Source organism: Tachypleus tridentatus, chromosome 13, assembly GCF_004210375.1.
Source record: "Tachypleus tridentatus isolate NWPU-2018 chromosome 13, ASM421037v1, whole genome shotgun sequence".
Lineage (NCBI taxonomy): Eukaryota > Metazoa > Arthropoda > Merostomata > Xiphosura > Limulidae > Tachypleus > Tachypleus tridentatus.
Window position 1 is genome coordinate 30,690,371 of NC_134837.1, and position 20,350 is coordinate 30,710,720.

Here is a 20,350-nt window from a genome sequence, read left to right on the forward strand (position 1 = left end):
CATTATTAATGTGACATGTAACTCAATGATGACCCTGTTTTGTTTTGTTTTCTCTTCAGTTTGTTAACATGTACCTTTTACAAAATAACCAAACAGTGTGTGGCCAAGACTTTAATTTGGTTACAATGTCCAAATGACATAAATATAGAAATGAAGAAGCATCATTAATAATTATCCCAATAATGATATTAATGAATTAGGAAATCAATTATAAGAAAATTTTAATATGCAAGATTATTGAAAAAAAAAATCACTCTCCAGAATTAAAGAGTTAAATAAAAAAGTTTGCAGTTCGTTCATTTAACATTCAAATATCTTGAATAAAGACAGCTTTCAACAGCCTAACACATTTGGGTAGTCTCGGGTATTTACTGATATATGCCAGATAAACCTAGTGTGTTGATGTTTCTTGTAAGAGGCAATGGGTACCTGTCAGCTTTGGAGATTTAGCTCATGTATAGTTGGTAGCTGTTAATCTTCATAAGTGTAACTACTGGAGATGATGAAGAAGAAGAGGAGGGATCAAACTATCCATTATGGATTATTTCAACTTGGTGGGTGAATTAATGATACAGTTTACTGTTTGTTTTCAGCAATGGTTTCAATGTTATTTTCAGGCTTACCCCAAAAAAAAAAAAAAAAAAAAAAAAAAAAGAAAAAGAAAAAAGGGCAAACATTAACAATCTTTCATTTCCATTTATATTCAACTACTGACTGCATTGATAAGTTTCATTTGGAATTACAGTCTGTTTCGGTGACACATCAGAAAGTTCATATTAACTTGTTATAAAACCTAAACCACTAAGACAGGGTGTTCTTGAAGTTTTTACAACATTTTATTGGTCTGTAATACTGTTTATATACCAACAATATCAAATAAACAAGAACCAGCTGACAGAAATTTTAAAAACTTCATTGGCTAGAGGTATGATGATTGATTCTTTGAGTTTTTCTGATTCTTTCTCTTTCCAGTGTGGTGTGTCTGTAGGCCTATAACACAGAACACGGAGGTTTAGATATGTGGTAGGCATCACACAGATAGTTGTGTAGCTTTGTGCTTGATTAGAAATTAATGAAGGTATTTGGCTTGTATAAAAATAACCACATAAGTACTGTAGCGTTTGATAGTATGGATTGAAAAGAATTCCTAATAATTCATTTGCCAAAATCCATGCTAAGTGAAAAATCAACCTTTGAAAGAATTGTTTACAATGTATTATTCACATATATACTAATAAGACACTAAAAAAGTGGTCAACATTTTTTTGCATGACAATTCAAGAGTTTCTAAAGTAGCAGTGTTTTTTTTGTCTACTATTTACCTACCTGATCACCTCAGCTGGGATAGTGCCAAGACAACTTGAACTATTGCTACGAGATTTCTTCATTTTACTTAAATTGTCATTGGGTATACACTTGATATTCTGGTGAAAATCCATTGATATACATATATGGTAAACGTTGTATATATATACAGATATCTTTTCAACTCCATGGATGACATTACATATCAATGGATAGACATGCAACAGTTTTCAAAGGTAAAGTGTATAATTTATACAGCTATAACAGAAGTCTACAAGAGTCTAAAAATTATGAATTTTAAGTGAAATAGAGATTGTGCTACGAAAAAAGTAACAAACAATAATTAAAACCACGATCACAAATTTATAAAAGTAATCCTTACATTGAGGAGTACAAGGCTGCCAAAGTGGGGATTACATTTTAATTTATGATTTGTTTGAGTGGTTTAAATTCTTGTTTCATTGCAGGATCTCTTTTTCATTATAAAGTGCATAATTTTTAATACTATTTATATTGAAATATCACTTAAACATCAATTTTTTTAACGATACCTTTTATCCTAATGATGTAAACTGAATAAAATTAAATGATGAGGGGCATCTGATTAGGTGTGTAAAGCTTTTAAAGGAAATTATAGTGTCCATCCATTATCCTTTCTTTGTATTTAAACAATAGATTGTAGATAAGGGGACACACATACATTTTTGAAGGGTAGTAGTTATCTTTGGTTTAAGCATTTGGCTTTTATCGTGAGTTGCCTTTGGATGTGACTTGTCATTAAATTTAAGGGCATTTTAATGAAAAGCTAATAATTATTTTTTTCAAATAACTACAGCCTTCATGGACCAAAAGTTCTATTGTCCCTCAGATACCATAGTTGAAGTTTCTTTTGCATGCATTTATAAACACTTAGTACCTGTTTAATTACTGTGAGGAATAACCTGTAATTCATTGTATTGGTAATTTTAATTACATAAATTTAAGTATTTTATCCATATACTTATAAAATTCGTTGTTGGTGCTGACAGTTTATTTTTAATGTTATTAATACTTTTTTACATATTTGTATTGGGTTTGTACAAACTGAATTTTCACAAGACTTTTAATTAACACTTTTTTTTTAAGGGGATGTAACTGGTAACTTATGAAATACTGCCAGACTTCAAATTTTCTGGCAGTTAAGGTAGTGTTATTAAACAAAATACCTAGGTCACATTTTTACTTGCAAACAATTAATTTGGAAGCAGACATGTAGCTCTTTGTATACACAAATGATTACAACTAACTGCCAAAAAAAAGTTGGAAACTATGTTTCCATTATGTAGATTGGATCCATGTAATAGATTATTAAAAAAAAAAATAACATCATTAAAAAATTCCTTACCCTAAATAATGTGGTGTGACATTAATAAAATTGATGAAAAAGTAACACTTTCATTTGTTAAATCCAACTCACATTTTGTCACCAGCTAGGTTGCTGTTTTATACATCCTAGTAATTCTGTAGAACCATGTTATAAGTGAAAAAGTGTTGGCATTTGATATAGATCATATAGTGTGTTATGTAGATTAATACAATGAATTTCTGATTATCTGACCCCAAGTCTTCCAGAGGTGGGTTGGTTAATCAAAATATAAAAACTTCTTAGTATTAAAGATGTTTGATTTCACAGTACATACAGTGTAAAAGCAAAGATATTGTTCTGTTCTTTTTTTGGTATAAGTTAAGAATGAAAGAGAAATAAGGGAAAAATGAACAATCTTTTCTAAATGTTAGTGCAGCATAGTAGTAAATTAATATACAGTTTATTTGCAAAGAATGAAAAATCTGGACTTGTGCAATGGGATGGGCTGCTTTGAAAACTTATGGTGGTGTGGACACTTAAGGGTGGGTTGTCTTTTGTGAGGACGAAGGTGAATGGATTCAGTTGTGTGATCTCACTGTCTGTGGACATCTTAGAAGTTCTGATGCTGGGACTGGCCTTCTGCTAAGATCTGTTAGTGACATAGATGGATTTGGACCACTGGTTGGTATCCACTTTGAAATCCCTTTTGGACACATCCAAGTTTGTTGCTTCATAGTCTCACTTTTTTTCTGTTGATGTGTGTGCTGCAGTTGCATAACCTTTGATGTACAGTAGTATTTGGTGTGTTCAACTACTTTCAAAATTTTTTCAGTATGACATTTTACATCTTTCCATTTCATTTCTCTTTAATATCCTCCTCTTTCAAATCATCATCATGAAGTATATGGTACTGTGGATTCTTTAACAAGTTCAAAATCTTTGTTATAAAACATCCTCATCTAAATCTATCCAGTCTTCCAAATGTTTCTGTTTCACTTAAAATTAGTTCTTCATGTCTGGTGCCTAACTATTTTTTGCTGGGATCTTTTTCTTTTTTTGGCACTACTGATGTCTCTATACCAACAAATTCTTTTTCGTCTTCATCTGAAACCTTCAATTTTATTCAAGCTTGCTGGTGTGTATGTTTTTTTCATTTGCTTCTAAACCTTTACTACAATCCAAATCCCCTTCTGGCTGGTGAAAATCTTCCTCTCAAATTCTTAAAATATACCATTATGATGGTACAGATATCTGCAAACATCTTTCCTGTAATGATGTTTCATGTTTTATACAATGTCATGATCCACCAGTTGAATGAAAAAAGTTGTATTAGGAGGCAGGAAGACTACACAAGTATTTCCAAAACTTGACTCTCTATCTCTAGGATAATCTGTACTATTATCTAGAAAAAGAAGTGATTTGGTGTTCGTGGACTTACTGGTTTTTAAAAAATGATTTTCCGCTTCAGGCACAATATAATTGGTAAATCAGCATTGAAATAACTGCTGAACCATTTATATATGTAAAAATGGGTAGAGAAAGCACTATCTATACCAGCCATTTTTACATATGTAGTTTTCTCTACAAGTGGGTTTTCTCATCATCACGGATACTGATCCATTTATAATCTTAGTTGATTCCAGTACATAACAGGAAGATGACAAATATTTTGCAAAACCCTGAAAGAATTAGATTTCTTGATAACAATGTGATGTAGTTTGTGTATCCTTGAACAGCACAATACAACTTTCTGAACCATAAGCCAAATTACTGGTTAATAATATTTATCACCATAGTCTTGTTTTGTTGGCATTATAAAACTGACATGATTCTAGCTTGTGTTGCTCACTAAGTGGCAGGTTCATTTGAGTTTTTTCTCCCCTGCAGTCTTCATCTTTGGTATTCTTTGATGTATAAATTTTTCTGAAAAACCTTTTAAACCTGAGGCATGTTGTTCAAATTACTAACTAATTACCTATATTAATAAGAATATAAAATAAGAACCTCGTAAATTTTTATTTTGCTGAGGTATGGCTTATGTGCTGAATCAAACATATTGGCCCTGTTCCTTTTTTTTTCTGTTTTTGACATGGTCCTTTATATATATATATATTTACTTCAATATATGATGTGAATAACCAATAGACAGTTTTGAATGTCACACTAGTGGTTTTCTCAGCCATTTTAATCTGTGAAAAGGCTACCATTATGAGATTTCGAGAAGGTAGATTGTGTCTTTAGTCCAGTTGAAGTTTCATATTTTTTTTAAATCTAAATATACCCTGAGCTTAATAAATTATAGTGGAATTTTCTAGTGTTGGTACAGTTATTTATGATTTTTTGGTTATTTGACTGTATATATCAAACCTTAAATTTGTTTGATATCCTCCATATGCATAATTTTAAAAGGCTTAGCAACCAATGTCCAACTCCAACCACATTCAGCCAAGAAGAGGTAATTGTTTGTGTTACTTCTTGGTTTATTTTTGTATATGTTAAGAAAAAAAAAACAGTTTAATTTATTTCTAAATAGTAATAATATACAAACATAACATATGATGATTGAAATGTATTACAAAATACTAGTCTACCAAAAGACAGCCAACACAGGTTACTGTGTAAAGACTAAAGGTCAGTTTTAAATTACTAGATATGTAAGGAGTGCACTTGCATCACACTGTGTCAGTGCAAGCTATGTAGTGTAAGCTAGGTATGACTGGAAGGTCAGTATAATATATATGTATATATATATACACACACACACACACGTTGCATTATGAGACTTGAGCTACTTGTACTTTAATATTGAAATGTATTGTCAGTCTATCATGAAAAAGCATAATTTATATTTAGTGATATCGAGAAAACCCACTTGTAGAGAAATATATATATATAAAAAACGACTCGTTTGGATTGAGAAAATTTTTTATGTAGAGGAGTGAACAACATTTCGACCTTCTTAGGCCATCGTAAGGTTCACAAAGAAAGGAAAAGGTAACTGACCGGAAGCTGACCACATGTACAAAGAAATGACCTAAGCATGGGCAACCCATTATCACCAGTTCTAGCCAATATTTTTATGACACAAGTTGAAACACAAGCAATTAACACAGCATTACATCTACCACTATACTGGTACAGATAGGAAGACGACACGATTACGGGATTTACATCTACGGAACACACACTAAATTGTTTCAATCACATTAATGCTATACATCCCAACATCAACTTCACATGTGAACAGGAATAAAGCAATCAAATATCATTTCTTAACCTCAAAATTACAAGAACCAACACACAATTCAAAACAGAAATCTACCGAAAAATCACCCATACTGGACTGTACATTCCTTGGGACTCAGCACATGAAACAAAACAAAAACTCAACATACTAAGAAACCAAATAACCATAAAACTATGCTCACCAGATAAAATTAATGATGAATTAGACAAAATAAAACAATACATCAACATTAATAAGTTTCCTCCACAAACCGTAGAAAACATTATATGCACTCACCTAGACATAAAGCAAAATCAACCAACAAAAGTAAATATATCTCACAAATCAAAAAATCATGAAACCATATACTCCCGACATCAGCAGACAAATAACCAACATTTGGCAAAAACTAGTAACAAAATATGACATTCCAGTTAATACCAAATTTATTCAAAGACCAGACACAAAACTGAGGTTTATACTATGTTTGTTTGTTTGTTTGTTTGGGATTTCGCACAAAGCTACTGAGGGCTATCTGTGCTAAAATTTAGCAGTGTACTAGAGGGAAGGCAGCTAGATCACCAACATCACACCCCACGATATTATTTATAAAATATAATGATATTATTTATAAAATATAATGTGATAACTGCCACGACTTCTATATTGGAGAAACAAGTAGAAAAATGGAAACCAGATTTAAAGAACATAAAAAGTCATCTTCACATGTTTTTCAACACTGTAAGTCAAATAAACACAACATAACCATAGAAAACACTCAGATACTAAATAAACAAATGCAAAATTAAAGAAACCTTACTTATACAACAACTTAAGCCCAAAATAAACCAATACAAAGGAACACCTTTATATTAAAATATAATAAATAATAATTAAAAAATAAATCTAAAATTGTATATTCAACATCTAAGCCCACCCTCTACATTCCGACACCCATTACACAACCTCTCTTTTTTTGTGAACCTGACGATGACCAAAGAAGATCAAAACTTTGTTCACTCTACATAAAAAATTTTCTCAACCCAAATGAGCCGTTTTTACATATATATAATTTATATTTATTTTCTGTTGTTTTTTATGGTTACAAGGTTGGTCAATTGACAGACCCCCCAATGTTAAGAGTGTAGAAAATAACGTAAAATATAAAACCTGACTTTTATTTATATGCAAAAACGGCTCGTTTGGGCTGAGAAAACACTTTACATAGAAGACCTTCTTCGGTCAACGTTTGACCTTCTATGTAAAGTGTTTTCTCAGCCCAAACGAGCCGTTTTTGCATATAAATTTCTCAACAAGTGGGTTTTATCGTCATCACTGATAAAACCTGACTGAAAACATGTTTGAAATGTATTTAGGTTTTTGTGATTATGCAAATGAGATTTGTGTGATGAAGAATATTTTTAATTGTAACATGAAATATTTGCACTAGTAATGAAACAGACTCAAAATTTTCACAAATAAGTCTTAAAAACATTTTATTATGATTGGATTTTTTACATACAAAATACCTGTAATCTTTACTAAAGGTCTACCAAATATTATGAAGATACATTTGCTGTAGCAAAAGTTATAGTGTAAATACTTAATGTCTGCAAGCATGTAAACAAACTCGTGTATTTTATACAAAGCTAGAATTACTACATATTATAACATGAAAATATAAGTGTTTAATGTAAGTTGCTTAAGTCTCATAATGCTATATATATGTATTTTATATTGACCTTCAAATCATGTCTAACATTACATAATGTGCATTGATGCGGTGTACATGCACTCATGTTATGTATCCCATTATATAACAGTGACATGACCATGGCTGTGTTTTAGTGAACTAGTATTTTGTATTATACAGCAAAATTTAAAGTATTATGCATTATATATGTATGTAGAATATTACAATTTAGAAATATGTTGAGAGACATTTTTCTTAAAATATAGAACAATAAAGAAGTAAAGCAAACAATTATTTCCTCTAGCTATAACCTTTGAAGTTGTTGCTGGACAGGGGCTGCTAAGCTTTCTAAAATTTCACATGTGGAGGGTATTAAAAATTTTTTTAGATGTCATAAATATAGTTGAATAATCAACAAATCATAAATAACTACACTGATACCATAGAATTCTACTATAATTTATTAAGCTTAGTAACTAAGATGTATTTTGGTTTAAAGAAATATGAAACTTTGAGCAGATTAAAGACATAACTTCTTGAAATCATGGATGGAAAGAATGTAGTAGCCTTTTCACAGATTAAAATGGCTGAGATAACCACTAGAGATCTTGCTAAGCTGTTGATTGGTTATTTACATGTCATATATTGAAGTATGTGTGAATAAGAGACTATTTTCTAAAATGGAAAAAGGTGAATGGAGCCACTGTTTGGTTCAGCACATAAGCCATATCTTGGCAAAATAAAAATATGAGGTTATTCTTGCTTGATAGTATAAGTAACTTGAGTTCCTAATTTGTACAAAACTATAGACTTAGTAATTTGACATCACAAATATCTAATTTTAAATAGTGCTGCATTCAACATACCATGTGACTCAAAATCCATATTTAGATGTATTCTTTTAATATTTTTAAATTACCAAGTTAACTTTTATATAATATTAAAGATGGAATTGTGATCTGCAATTTGATTCCAAACTTATTGACAACAATGCATAAAATAGTAGTTCAATAAAATTTGAAATGAAAGTCAACAAATGCAAAGACATAACCTTTGAACCATGACCTCTCACAAAAAAAAGTTAAAGTGTAACAATTTTCATCTGCCAGATTTCTTCTTATAACTTGTATATTTGGTAGATCAGTCTCTTGAGCCATCTAGGCAGTATGTTGTTTGCAGTGGGAAAGCATATATGATTTTGGGTTGAATATTGAGTAGAAGTCAAGGGGGATATTTTTTTTTTCATACAATCTCTAGTCTGGTTTTTTTGGATATTGTGCTCCTAACTTTGAGGACATTGAGGATGATTCATTGGATGGAGAGACTTGTATGAAGACAGATTAAAACCCTTAAAATTAATTATCCTTGAGAAAGGCAGGTTTAGAGGGAATCTGAGTGAGGTGCTCAGAATTATAAATGATTGATGAATCATCCTTCTTCATGTTTAATGGTTAAAGTGGCAGGACTATGGGATGTGAATTAATGATTTTGTAGAAGTCTGTAAATGGGGCAATTTATTTTTTGAACAGGTTGGTATAGATTGCCTTCAGTTGTGCTAGACACAACAGGATTGGGAGAATTCAGAAAAGGTTTGTGTGAATGTCATGCTGGATATGGCCAGATGTTGGTTCTCAGTGGTCCAAGAGGCCTCTTTTTTGATAATATTAATGCTCGAAAAATGGTAACATTTCAGTTGTTTCTTTTGAAAAGAAACCTTAAGGTAATGCAACATATGAAAATATCAAATGGGAAAATCTATTGAAAAATATTTTACACTTAATCACTGTAAATATCACATCAAGGTACAAATATTACTGTATTTGTATGTAACTGTGGGAAAACTGAAACTATGGTAGTCAAAATCCGACAGTTATATTGGATAGTTATATATTTGTTCTACTATATTTTTGTTTAAATCTAGTTAGTTTTACTAAATCTTATTGTTATGTTTAAAGTAATGTTTTGATCATAGTTGTAATAATGAAGGTTTTTCTCATTGGTGGCTTAGTTTGCTTGACCTAATGAGGTATTCTTAGAATAATAAGTTAAGGTATTTTAATGATAAGATATTCAAATGATTAAATGCATTTTAATCTCTACAGCTTTTAGATTTCTTTATTAATAATTATTACATTAAGCACTTGTAGGTAGTAAGGTGTACCAGAATGTCATTGTTAATATATTTATTTACGTGCTTTATTTTTGATTAATATAATTACCTTATTTTTCATCGCAGGTTCATTATAATTTCCTGTTAAATTACAAGTTAACATTATTATCCTGTTCTCAGGAAATTATAAAAGTTTTTCTAACTGTAAACAGATACTAGAGAACCTGAACACTAACTCTTCCAGCTTCATAAATCAACATCTTAAGTCTGCTTAAGAGCTGTGGTTATATTTTAAATTGGTTAGCTTCAACTTTTATATTTTACTCTTGCAATTCATATTAGAAAAATAAATTTTCTACTCAGCTACTTATATGTATATGTATTTGTGTGTATAGATACTCAGCACATAACTTAGATGTGTAATTTATGTTTTAAAGGTAAAAAAGGAACTTCTTTGTAACATTGGAAATTTTTCTGGGGACCAGTAAACTTTACTATTCAAAAAATGTATAAATGGCTTATGAGAACCATTTACTGGATTTTAGTGATTAAAATATTATACAGAAACTTTTTTAACAGGTAGAAGATAGTGTAATGGAAGATGTTGCCAGAACTGAAGAAGTCAGATCAGAAGGGGGCTCTGAGCATAAATCAGAACCAATGTCTGACACAGATTCTTCAGATTCAAGCCAGTCCTCAGGATCTAGTTCACAGTCTGGAAGTGAATCTGAATCAAATAGTTCTTCAGAGTCTGAACAGTAGGTGTTGGATTTTTTTTTGAAAATTGTATCTAATACAGGATGCTACTTCTCAATCAATCTGATGTTTCAACTGGATTTTTTCTTTGAAAAATAAAGTTTATTGAACCTCAATCCTTGACAATATGTTAATATCACCCCACCCCAAAGAACGTTTCCTTTTCTTGTTGTTAAAGTTGTTTCATGTCACATTGGTTGATAACAACAAGAAGTGACTCCAGTGAGTGCACTTCCATATTTTCATACACAGTTTATTTACATGTAGAGAAAGTAGCTGAGGATTTGTGTGTGTGTGTGTTCTATGGAAGGTAATGTGTATTTAAACTTATATTGATTTTGCATTTTTTTTTTAAAGAAAATGAAACTTTTCTTCATGTTGGATGGAAAATTAAAAATTACTTCCAATGAGAGAATGAATTGGATGCTCAAAATCCTGAATCAGCAACATGTTAAAGTTCTCAAATTACTATGAATACTAGCTGTGAATACTGGTGATTGTTATGAGCAGAAAATATTTGATATTTTTTTTATACTAAAATATTAGTTACTTCAAAATAACTGAAGGATTGTGTTGTGAAATTTTGAGTGATTTTGTCAAAACTCCAGTAGTATACTCTTTCATAGAGGAAGAAAGGTTTACTATATATTTTTTATATTCATGTGCTATTATCAGAGAGAATAAACCTGAAAAAAACATTGGTTCTGACAAAGAAGATGTGTCAGAGAGCTATAGCATGGATTCCAGATTGGATATTCATTCAGAATCTAGTATGGGTTTAACTACTCCCACAAAACTTGAAGATGTGGATTCTAACTCTCAGAATCCAGATAGTTCCCGGGGAAATCGCCAGTCACGGCTAAAAGATCTGAAAGTGGTATGCACGTTTCTAAAATATTTACAATTGTGTTTGATGTATCAGTGATCCTTTTTCTATTATACATCTTTGTTATCAGAACAACAGTGTTAGAAGTTAAATGAATTACTCTAACATGGTGTTCACAAAGAGGGCAATAATCATTGTAATCCATTTTTAAACTTTTAAGAAAAATGGTTTTAAACATAATATTGTGTTTGAAAATTAATGCCACTATGTGTAATGAAAATAGATATATTGAGTATTTTATGAATGAAATAATTTATTTCGATACGTTATTTAATTTTTAAAAGTGTGATCTTTGTTTTTCTTTAATTGGTCTGCCCTTTTTTTATATAATTTAACACTTGTAACTAAAAAATTATGAATAGATTAAACTTTAATGTGATTTAATTAGTTCAAGTAGAACAAAACTGTGATTTGCCTTTATGGTTCAAAAACCTTTACTGAGCAAATTATTTTTGTATGTTTCTTTGTTATTTTGATTTCTGTATTCAATTAATTTAATCTTTTTATAGATGTGGGAAGAAAATCCTGATATGTACGGTGTTCGCAGATCTGGTCGCTCAAGAAAAGAACCAGAGCGATACACTATTGGTGAGGTATGGTACTATTACTGATTTTCAGGATTTTCATAGAGATAGTATAATTATTTCTTTCTTTTAGAAATGTTAAGTCATGCCAAATTTGACCATTAATTAAGCTTAGGAAGGACAATAAAATGTGTGCATACTAGTATGTGTAATGATAAATCACAAGATTATTGTTATATACATAGCTGCTTTTGGAAATGAGGAGATTACATGATGTAAATCACTGACAAGTGTTGACTTTTGGCAAAGTTGTATCAAGACCTTGAAAGTTTCAGAACTTAGACCAAGGGTTAAGAAAATTTGAACGTAAAATAGTAATTGCTTTTACTTTAAGTGATGAATTCTGTTTTTATAATTTAAATGTACAGTATAGTAAAATAAAAGAAAATACAATTTGCTAACTTTTGTAGAATAAAAGAGAAATCATGTTCCTAACAAGATTTTGTATTTCAAATGGCACATTAGCATAACAGTTTTTTATGATATAATGAAACAGCTTTTCATAAGATTTTGAATTGATTGTCCAATTCAAATGTCTATTATGTTATAATGTAGAAATGGATACAGAATGTAACATTTGTAATAATTATGTTTCAAGTACTGTTAAAGTACTAGTTAAATCATTTTAATTGTAAAATATTGTATAAAATTTATCTGTTTTTCAGTATTAGGAATGCATTAGTAATTCTTTCATATTATATATGAAAAAAAATTTCATTTAACAATAAAAGCAACAACAAGGTTTTGAAAAATTGCTTACATATGATGTTAAATTTAATGTCAATAGTCTTGGCTAACAACAAAGTGTGCCAATAAGTCTACCTTCATTATTATGCAGTTACTGAGACTTTCAAGTCTATTTTCCTTTGATCTCACTTATCCATTACTGATGTGATTTTTTTAACAAATAAAAAGAAGTGACATTAAAATTATTATGATTGTGATGAAACAAAAGCTTTACTTTTAGGACTCGGAAGAAAATGATTCAAAGGGACATAAGAAGCCATCGAGAAGACAGAGAGAGTAAGGCTGGTTTTAAGTAGTAGTTATAGGTTTGTTTATTTATATTCTCATTTAAGAAAAGTTGGCTAGTAAATGCTTCATGCAAGTTTGTTGTCTGATTTAGTGAGTAAAAAAACTTAACTGTTGAATTTCTAAACTATTTATGCAGTGCACAGAATTGCATGTTGGTTCATGACTTCTTAAGATCTTTAATAACATGAGTCATGCACAGCAAAAAAAAAGGTAAACAATTATACTAACAGTATTATAATTAATACCACTAATTATTGTTGGGATTTCCTGTGTATTTGTAATGGAAGATTACAGATTTCATCCAATTACTGAGTCATTTCTTTATATTGAATGTTGAGACAGGAAAAGGAAAAGATTACTCAATAGTTTATTGGCCTCTTTTTTTATTGTGAATGTTGTCTAAACAAGTAATCTGAGAGTTACAAAGTAGGCTAGAGTGCAGGGAAAAAGGTCTAGTTCTTTATATTTGGTGGTTAATAATGTGATGGTTTTTTTGAAATTTGTGAAAACTGATTACGTTTCTTTAAGGATTCTTTTGTGTGTACACAAAAAAGTGTTTCAAGTAATTATTTGAAATTAGTAATTTAAAAAAGTTAATATATTTTTCAAATATACAGATTGTCTTGCTACTAACTGTATTTGAATGTTGGTAATTTTTAATTTATGGTGATACTGATGAAAATCTTTTGTGTTTGTTATTAACCAGTTTTGATTTTTGGAATTTCAGCTCTGGAGAATGGCAAGCATCTGATTCCAGTGACAAAGAGGAGAGTGAACAAGAATTTGCAAAGAGTCGACATAAACCCAGTGTAGGTGCTTCTACGTTTGGACGAAGTAACCGAAGTTCGGGTCGTTCACAGAAAAAGAGGCCTGCCCACTCACGGAGACAAAGAAAACATTCTAGCTCTTCCGAAGATGAAGACGAATATGACACCGATGAAGATAAAGTCCGTTCTACTCGTCGTGCTATAAAAAAAGTTAGGTATGGAAGTTATATATGATTGACTGAAGTATGGCAGTTTCTTTCTTTTTGTTTTTAGGTAAAATATATTGAATTAATATAATTAGTAAAAGTATATTATTAAATATTTATAACCAGTAACATTTTGTTCGCTTCTTCCAACATATTGATCTATCAATATGAGTATTTTGAAATGCCCATTAAGTATAATAAACCATTTATGAACGTTCCTGTTGGGTAAAAGTGAAAATGTAGAAGTTTTGTGGCAAATGGAATTGTACACTGAAATCAAATGAACATTAGTTTGGATTTATTCCCATAAATGTGTATGAAATTGGGAAAAAAATATTATGTGTATGTAACAGAGGAATATGGTTATAAAAAAAGAGCTAGTCCATAATTTTCATTTTAGTTTACATTTGATAGTTTATTAGTAATTTTCTTTCTATGCATTTTTATCAAATGTTTGTTATCTGCAGGTTTTTAACAGTATTATGCTATTAAACTAATACCTTTGTGATCTGGTATGAAGGGAGGACATTTTACTTTGCCTTTTCTTACTTAGAAGAGCTTTTACTAATAAGATTTTTCACCATTACATATAAACTTGTTTATAAATCTGTCATAAGGTGAGAACAAATGGCATAGAATTTTTTCTTATGATGTTATTTTTCACATGTAAAAAAATATATAAAAATCTTCACAAAACAGAAATGTAAGATTTTAAGACCTAACATATATAGGCATTTTCAATGGTATCATTTTAATTCTAATTGCTATATTTGCACGTATATTAACAACAAGATAGTATTAGGCCCAATACAAAAACGTCACGTAAGGCTTAACTTAAGCGCTACTTTTAATGAAGTCCTTGGAATATATTACTTTGATCTGTATCTGAAGATCAAAGATATATTTGAAGTCTTCATAAAAAAAACTACAAAAATATAAATAACAAAATATTAATTAACTTTATCACAATGTGATAAGTGAGTTTAAGGCATTATTTTTTGTAATTAATTCTCAAGTAAAGCTGTAGTATGGGTTTCCATAGACTAAACTCAAGTGTATAGTTTCTCGTGAACAAAAAATAATGACATCCCATAACAATTAAAAAAAGATTTCTATGATATCTGATAATAGTTAAACCACACTATAACAACTCATAATAGTAAAAACCACTGTGTAATATTTCATGATAGTTAAAAACTCAAATTTTTGTTGCTAAGTAACATAAAAGCCATTGCTGAAACTCAACATTTTGAAAAGACATATGCTGACTCTTATGTATTTCATGTAGCATGCTTTATGAAATTGTTTCATATTGTAGACAAAATGTTATGTATGCAATTGAAATTTGTTTTTAATCACCTTATCTACTCATAACACTTTTAAACAATTAAAACATGTGGTTAGAGCACTCAGCTTGCAACCTGCAGGCTGTGGATTTGAATCCAGTCACTGAGTGCACTCACACTTTCAGCCATGGACGTTATCATGTGATAGTCAATCTCACAATTTGCAGGTAAAGAGTACCTTAAAAGTTGGCAGTGGGTGGTGTTAACTAGGTTCCTTCCCTCTAGTCTGTCACATCAAAATTAGGGACAGCTAGTGCAGGTTACTCTTGAGTAGCTCTATGTCAAGCTTAAAATTCAGCTATTCTTCACAACAGCTTACTCAACCACAAGTAAAATATAAACCAATAATTTTGGATGAAAAATTTTGAAGAAAAGGTGTTTTTCCTTTGAATTTATTTACAAACAAATTAAAGTAAAAATGACGTCCTTGTACTTAGAAAAGTATTTCGTTTTCAGCTTAAGTGATTTCTGAAACCAGACTTATGCACCACAACACACACTTTATTTTACTGCATTGCATTATTTGGTTACCTTGTAGTATTCCTCAGGTTGGATATTTTATTAAGTTCTGATTGTCATATGAAATAAATAAAAGTATTGGCCTCAGACAGTTGTTAATTTATGTCTGACCTCTTTTTTTTTAAGTTGAAATAAGTTCTGATTTTTTCCCCCCACTTGTCATAACACAATTCCTTCATTTATAAATACCAATGCAGTGTCATTAAAAGGTATTTATCCATAATACTTGTTTTCTGTTTTAGATTGTACATTAAGAAAGAGAAGTGCATGTATATCATGTTTAAATTTGTATATCTATAAAGTAATGTAATATAGAATTTACTAATGCTCACCATAATTGTAAATTCGTGCTGTGAAGTGTGTGAGACTTAGATTTGTTTATTTTATACCTGTATAATGTTCAAGAAAACACACCTTTCCTAGCTGTTAATTAATTGAATATTTTAAATTGTGAAGAATAATTATTTTAAAAAATGACTGAGTTTATTCAGTTTTTAAATGAATGAAGTATAGAAACTTGTGTGTGTTTATAATTTTGAATTTTAAGGAATTAGGTTAACAATAGCAGATGTTGATAAAAATTTAGGGGAATTAGAATATACAGTTATGTGAAAAAGTGAGGACACCCGATGAAAGCCTGTGTATTTTTGTAACATTTTTGGATATATAGATATTTAATCTCAATTTTAACAATACTGAGAGATTATAGGAATATAACTAAACAATTAAAACTGAAAAAAAGACTTTTCAAGATCTTCTGTAAATGTAATTCTACAAAAATGTGTTTGTAACTGAGGAAAAAGTTAGGACACCCCCACATTTATTTCCACTTAAAGTGGCTCACCTCACAAACAGGTGTATCACACCAGGTGCATATGATTAGAAGATCATTACTCAGCATTTTGAATCAGACTTGCCCTATTTAAACCTCAGACATTTAGTTTGGTGTACTCCTGACTGTTGAAGTGAGAGTGAGCACCATGGCGAGAGCAAAAGAGCTGTCTGAGACCTTCAAAAAAGAAAATTGTAGCAGCTTATGAGTCTAGTAAGGGATTTGAAGAGATCCCAAAAGATTTTGAAATTAGCCATTCCACTGTCTGGAAAATAGTCAACAAGTGGAGAGCTTTCAAAACAACTGCCAACATGCCCAGGTCTGGTTGTCCAAGCAAGTTCACCCCAAGAGCAAACTGCAAGATGCTAATAGAGGTCTCTAAACATCCTAACATGTCATCATGGGACCTACAGCAGGCTCTGGCTACTGTTGATGTGAAAGTGCATGCCTCTACAATCAGAAAGAGACTGCACAACTTTAACTTGCATGGGAGGTGTGCAAGGAGGAAACCTTTGCTCTCTAAGAGAAACATCAAGGCCAGACTGAAGTTTGCCAGAGAGAATGTATACAAAGACCAGGACTTCTGGAATAATGTTCTTTGGACAGATGAGTCCAAAATTGAATTATTTGGACACCAGAACAGAGGACATGTTTGGCATAAACCAAATACAGCATTCCAGGAAAAGAACCTCATACCAACTGTGAAGCATGGGGGTGGAAGTGTCATGGTTTGGGGCTGCTTTGCTGCAGCAGGACCTGGACAGCTCACAATCATAGAATCCACCATGAATTCTACTGTGTATCAGAGGGTGCTTGAGGATCATGTGAGACCATCTGTAAGAAAATTAAAGCTGAAGCAGAACTGGACCCTGCAACACGACAATGACCCAAAACATACCAGTAAATCCACCAAGGATTGGCTGAAAACTAAGAAATGGAAAATCCATGGCCGAGTCAAAGCCCAGATCTTAATCCCATTGAGATGCTGTGGGGTGACTTGAAATGGGCTGTACATGCGAGAAACCCCTCAAACATCTCACAGCTGACAGAGTTCTGCATTGAAGAGTGAGGCAAACTTTCTTCAGACCGATATCAGAGACTGGTAGATGACCGTCTCACTGCAGTTATTTCAGCCAAAGGGGGTAACACCAACTATTAGGGGGTAGGGTGTCCTAACTTTTTCCTCAGTTAGAAACACATTTTTGTAGAATTACATTTACAGAAGATCTTGATAACTTTTTTCTTCAGTTCTGATTGTTTAGTTATATTCCTGTAATCTCTCAGTATTGTTGTAATTGAGATTAAATATCTATATATCCAAAATTGTTACAAAAATACACAGGCTTTCATAGGGTGTCCTTACTTTTCCACATGACTGTATATGCTACACGTAGACAACAAGTGGAACTTTAAAAAATACAATCATATTTTATCCTCAGCAGTAACAGAAGAAATTACTGTAGATGTTCTTAAAGTCTGTTTAAACAATAAAAGTGTTTACAAATTCCAAGAAATTTTCAAAGTTCTCAAGATAGCAAGTGGATAAATTAGTTTTAACAAATTTTTCTTTATTTGTTAATATTTTACTAAAAACTAGTTATTGAAATGTTATTTGTAGCTATAAAGAAGAACAGAGTGGAGGTGACACAGATTCTGAGGATTTGGTTGAGGTCAATTATGGTGATATGCCAGAAGCTGATAATTCAGAAACCATTGAGAAGATCATTGACCACAGAATGGGAAAAAAGGGAGGTAAGAATGAGAAAGGCCAGAATTTGTGTTGCATACAAAGAAACTCAGAGATCATTAATGAAAATAACTAATCAGAAAACAAATCTGTATGTTCCCTGCTGGTACAGCAATAAGTCTACGGATTTACAACACTAAAATCAGGAGTTCGATTCCCCTTGGTGGACTCAGCTGATAGCCCAATGTGGTTTTGCTATAAGAAAACACACACAAAAATCTATATATTAATGCCAGAATACACTGGAATTTAAATTCTCTTTATGTATAATTGATTTTTGAATCTTTCAAGACTTAAATCACAAATTTTAAACACCAAGGTAAAGTGAAAGCACAAATAAATTCACTCTTGCAAGAGTTTGAGCACCAAGACAATGTTTACTTTTGTTGCAGCTAGCTGTATGTGTAAATGTACATTTGTGTGCTGGTTTGTTCAGTACCATAAAGTTTGTGTGGTTTATGGTGTAGGCTGCAGCTCTGAAAGTCCAAGGCTCAAGTTTTGATATCCTTCAGAACATACACTTCACCTTTAGAGATGGAGATGCTGTAACTGTGATCACCAGTATACAGGGGGTGGACAAAAAAGTACAGCAGGTGCACAACGCTTTTTATGAGAAAATGTAACTAAAATCATGAAAAGTTCAGGTTTTTATGAAAGCCAGTGTTAAAAGTCAGATGTTATGTCATATTGGAACAGATTTTTTTTTAGAGCCTTCTAAGAAAATATAGTTTTACATATTTTTCTGTTATCTAATAAAAGATATAACAAATTAATTATTTTCAATTGGGGGCTACATTTTTTTTTTCTTCACCTCCTGTTGGTGGTAGGTGCTATTGATTGTTTTATTATTAAGCCAGAAATTCTAAGTTAGACTCTGGTTGAACTTCTGACTGAAAATTTTAGCTCATGTTTCACATAAGAGGTCATTTAGATTGAAAATATCAAACTCACAGCATGGTACAGTTAAAAATATTCAGCCAAAATGGAACATATAGCTCAGATTGTCAAATAATGACATTGGATTTGTTTAGCATCAACCAAAATTGACCACTATATTTTTGCAGTGTATTTAAAATAGCATAAAAACCATACTGTGGATGAAAATTGCTGTATTATTTCACACAAATAAAACTGCTTCACTAATTAATTACTTAAATTTTTTTTAAAGGCTTTGGAATTGAGTTCTGTTAAAGGTAACTGAAGTTTTACACTAACACAGACACAGGCTTGAGTTTTTAAATATAGCTTTGTTCATTGTATTTATTAAGCTTAAGAATCAACTATATATAGTAGCTGCTGTTATATTAAAACAATCATTTGTTTACAAGTCAATAAGTTTTCATACAGCAGGTTATTTTGTTCAATATGAGAAATGTTAGTAAAATTTGGTATTATATAAAATATGTATCTTGTGCTGTATTTTTTGCATCTCAGCCTTATTGTTTTATTCTACTGACCCTGTAGTTCATAAGAAACAATTAGAAACATAATTTTCTCCCAAATTTCTAAAATGTAATACTATCTTTCATTCATACATACAACATAACCAGGTGATGGACTACAAATTTATCAGATGTTTATGATTTCCTCATTTAAGCTACTTAAATTTTGCTTTGTAGTGTTATTTATATTACTGAGACAGCATTTTTAACTATCTTGTAGTAATTCTTTTGAAACTGAAATAATATAAAAATTGAATTATAAATTTGTTTCTCATACGATATATTACTTCTGCTTATAAATAGCTTTCCTAGATTTACATTGGCCTCTTTAGGAGCAGATTTTCACTATCCTTGATACTCCCACCTACTATTATGGATATATTATCCAAATGATACTGCAGCAACTCTCCACTATTGAAGTGTAACACACACATTATCATCACTAGCACCCTCTTTTGCAGCTCTTTCTTCCGATGATCGTCATTTTTATTGTGTATCTTACCACCAGATTAATCACCTTACCATTTCCCTGGCTGCTAATTTTCATTACC

At 31.0% G+C, this 20,350-nt stretch overlaps 1 protein-coding gene across 1 annotated transcript in view; it reads left to right on the forward strand.

Moving 5' to 3' along the window:
* The window catches only part of Chd1 (chromodomain-helicase-DNA-binding protein 1), an 82,501-nt gene that overhangs the window by 3,087 nt on the left and 59,064 nt on the right, over window positions 1-20,350 (forward strand). The window contains 6 exon segments of the mRNA XM_076474311.1: window positions 10,259-10,437; window positions 11,111-11,312; window positions 11,831-11,914; window positions 12,873-12,928; window positions 13,668-13,922; window positions 18,229-18,362. Coding sequence (XP_076330426.1) covers window positions 10,259-10,437; window positions 11,111-11,312; window positions 11,831-11,914; window positions 12,873-12,928; window positions 13,668-13,922; window positions 18,229-18,362 — 910 coding nt within the window.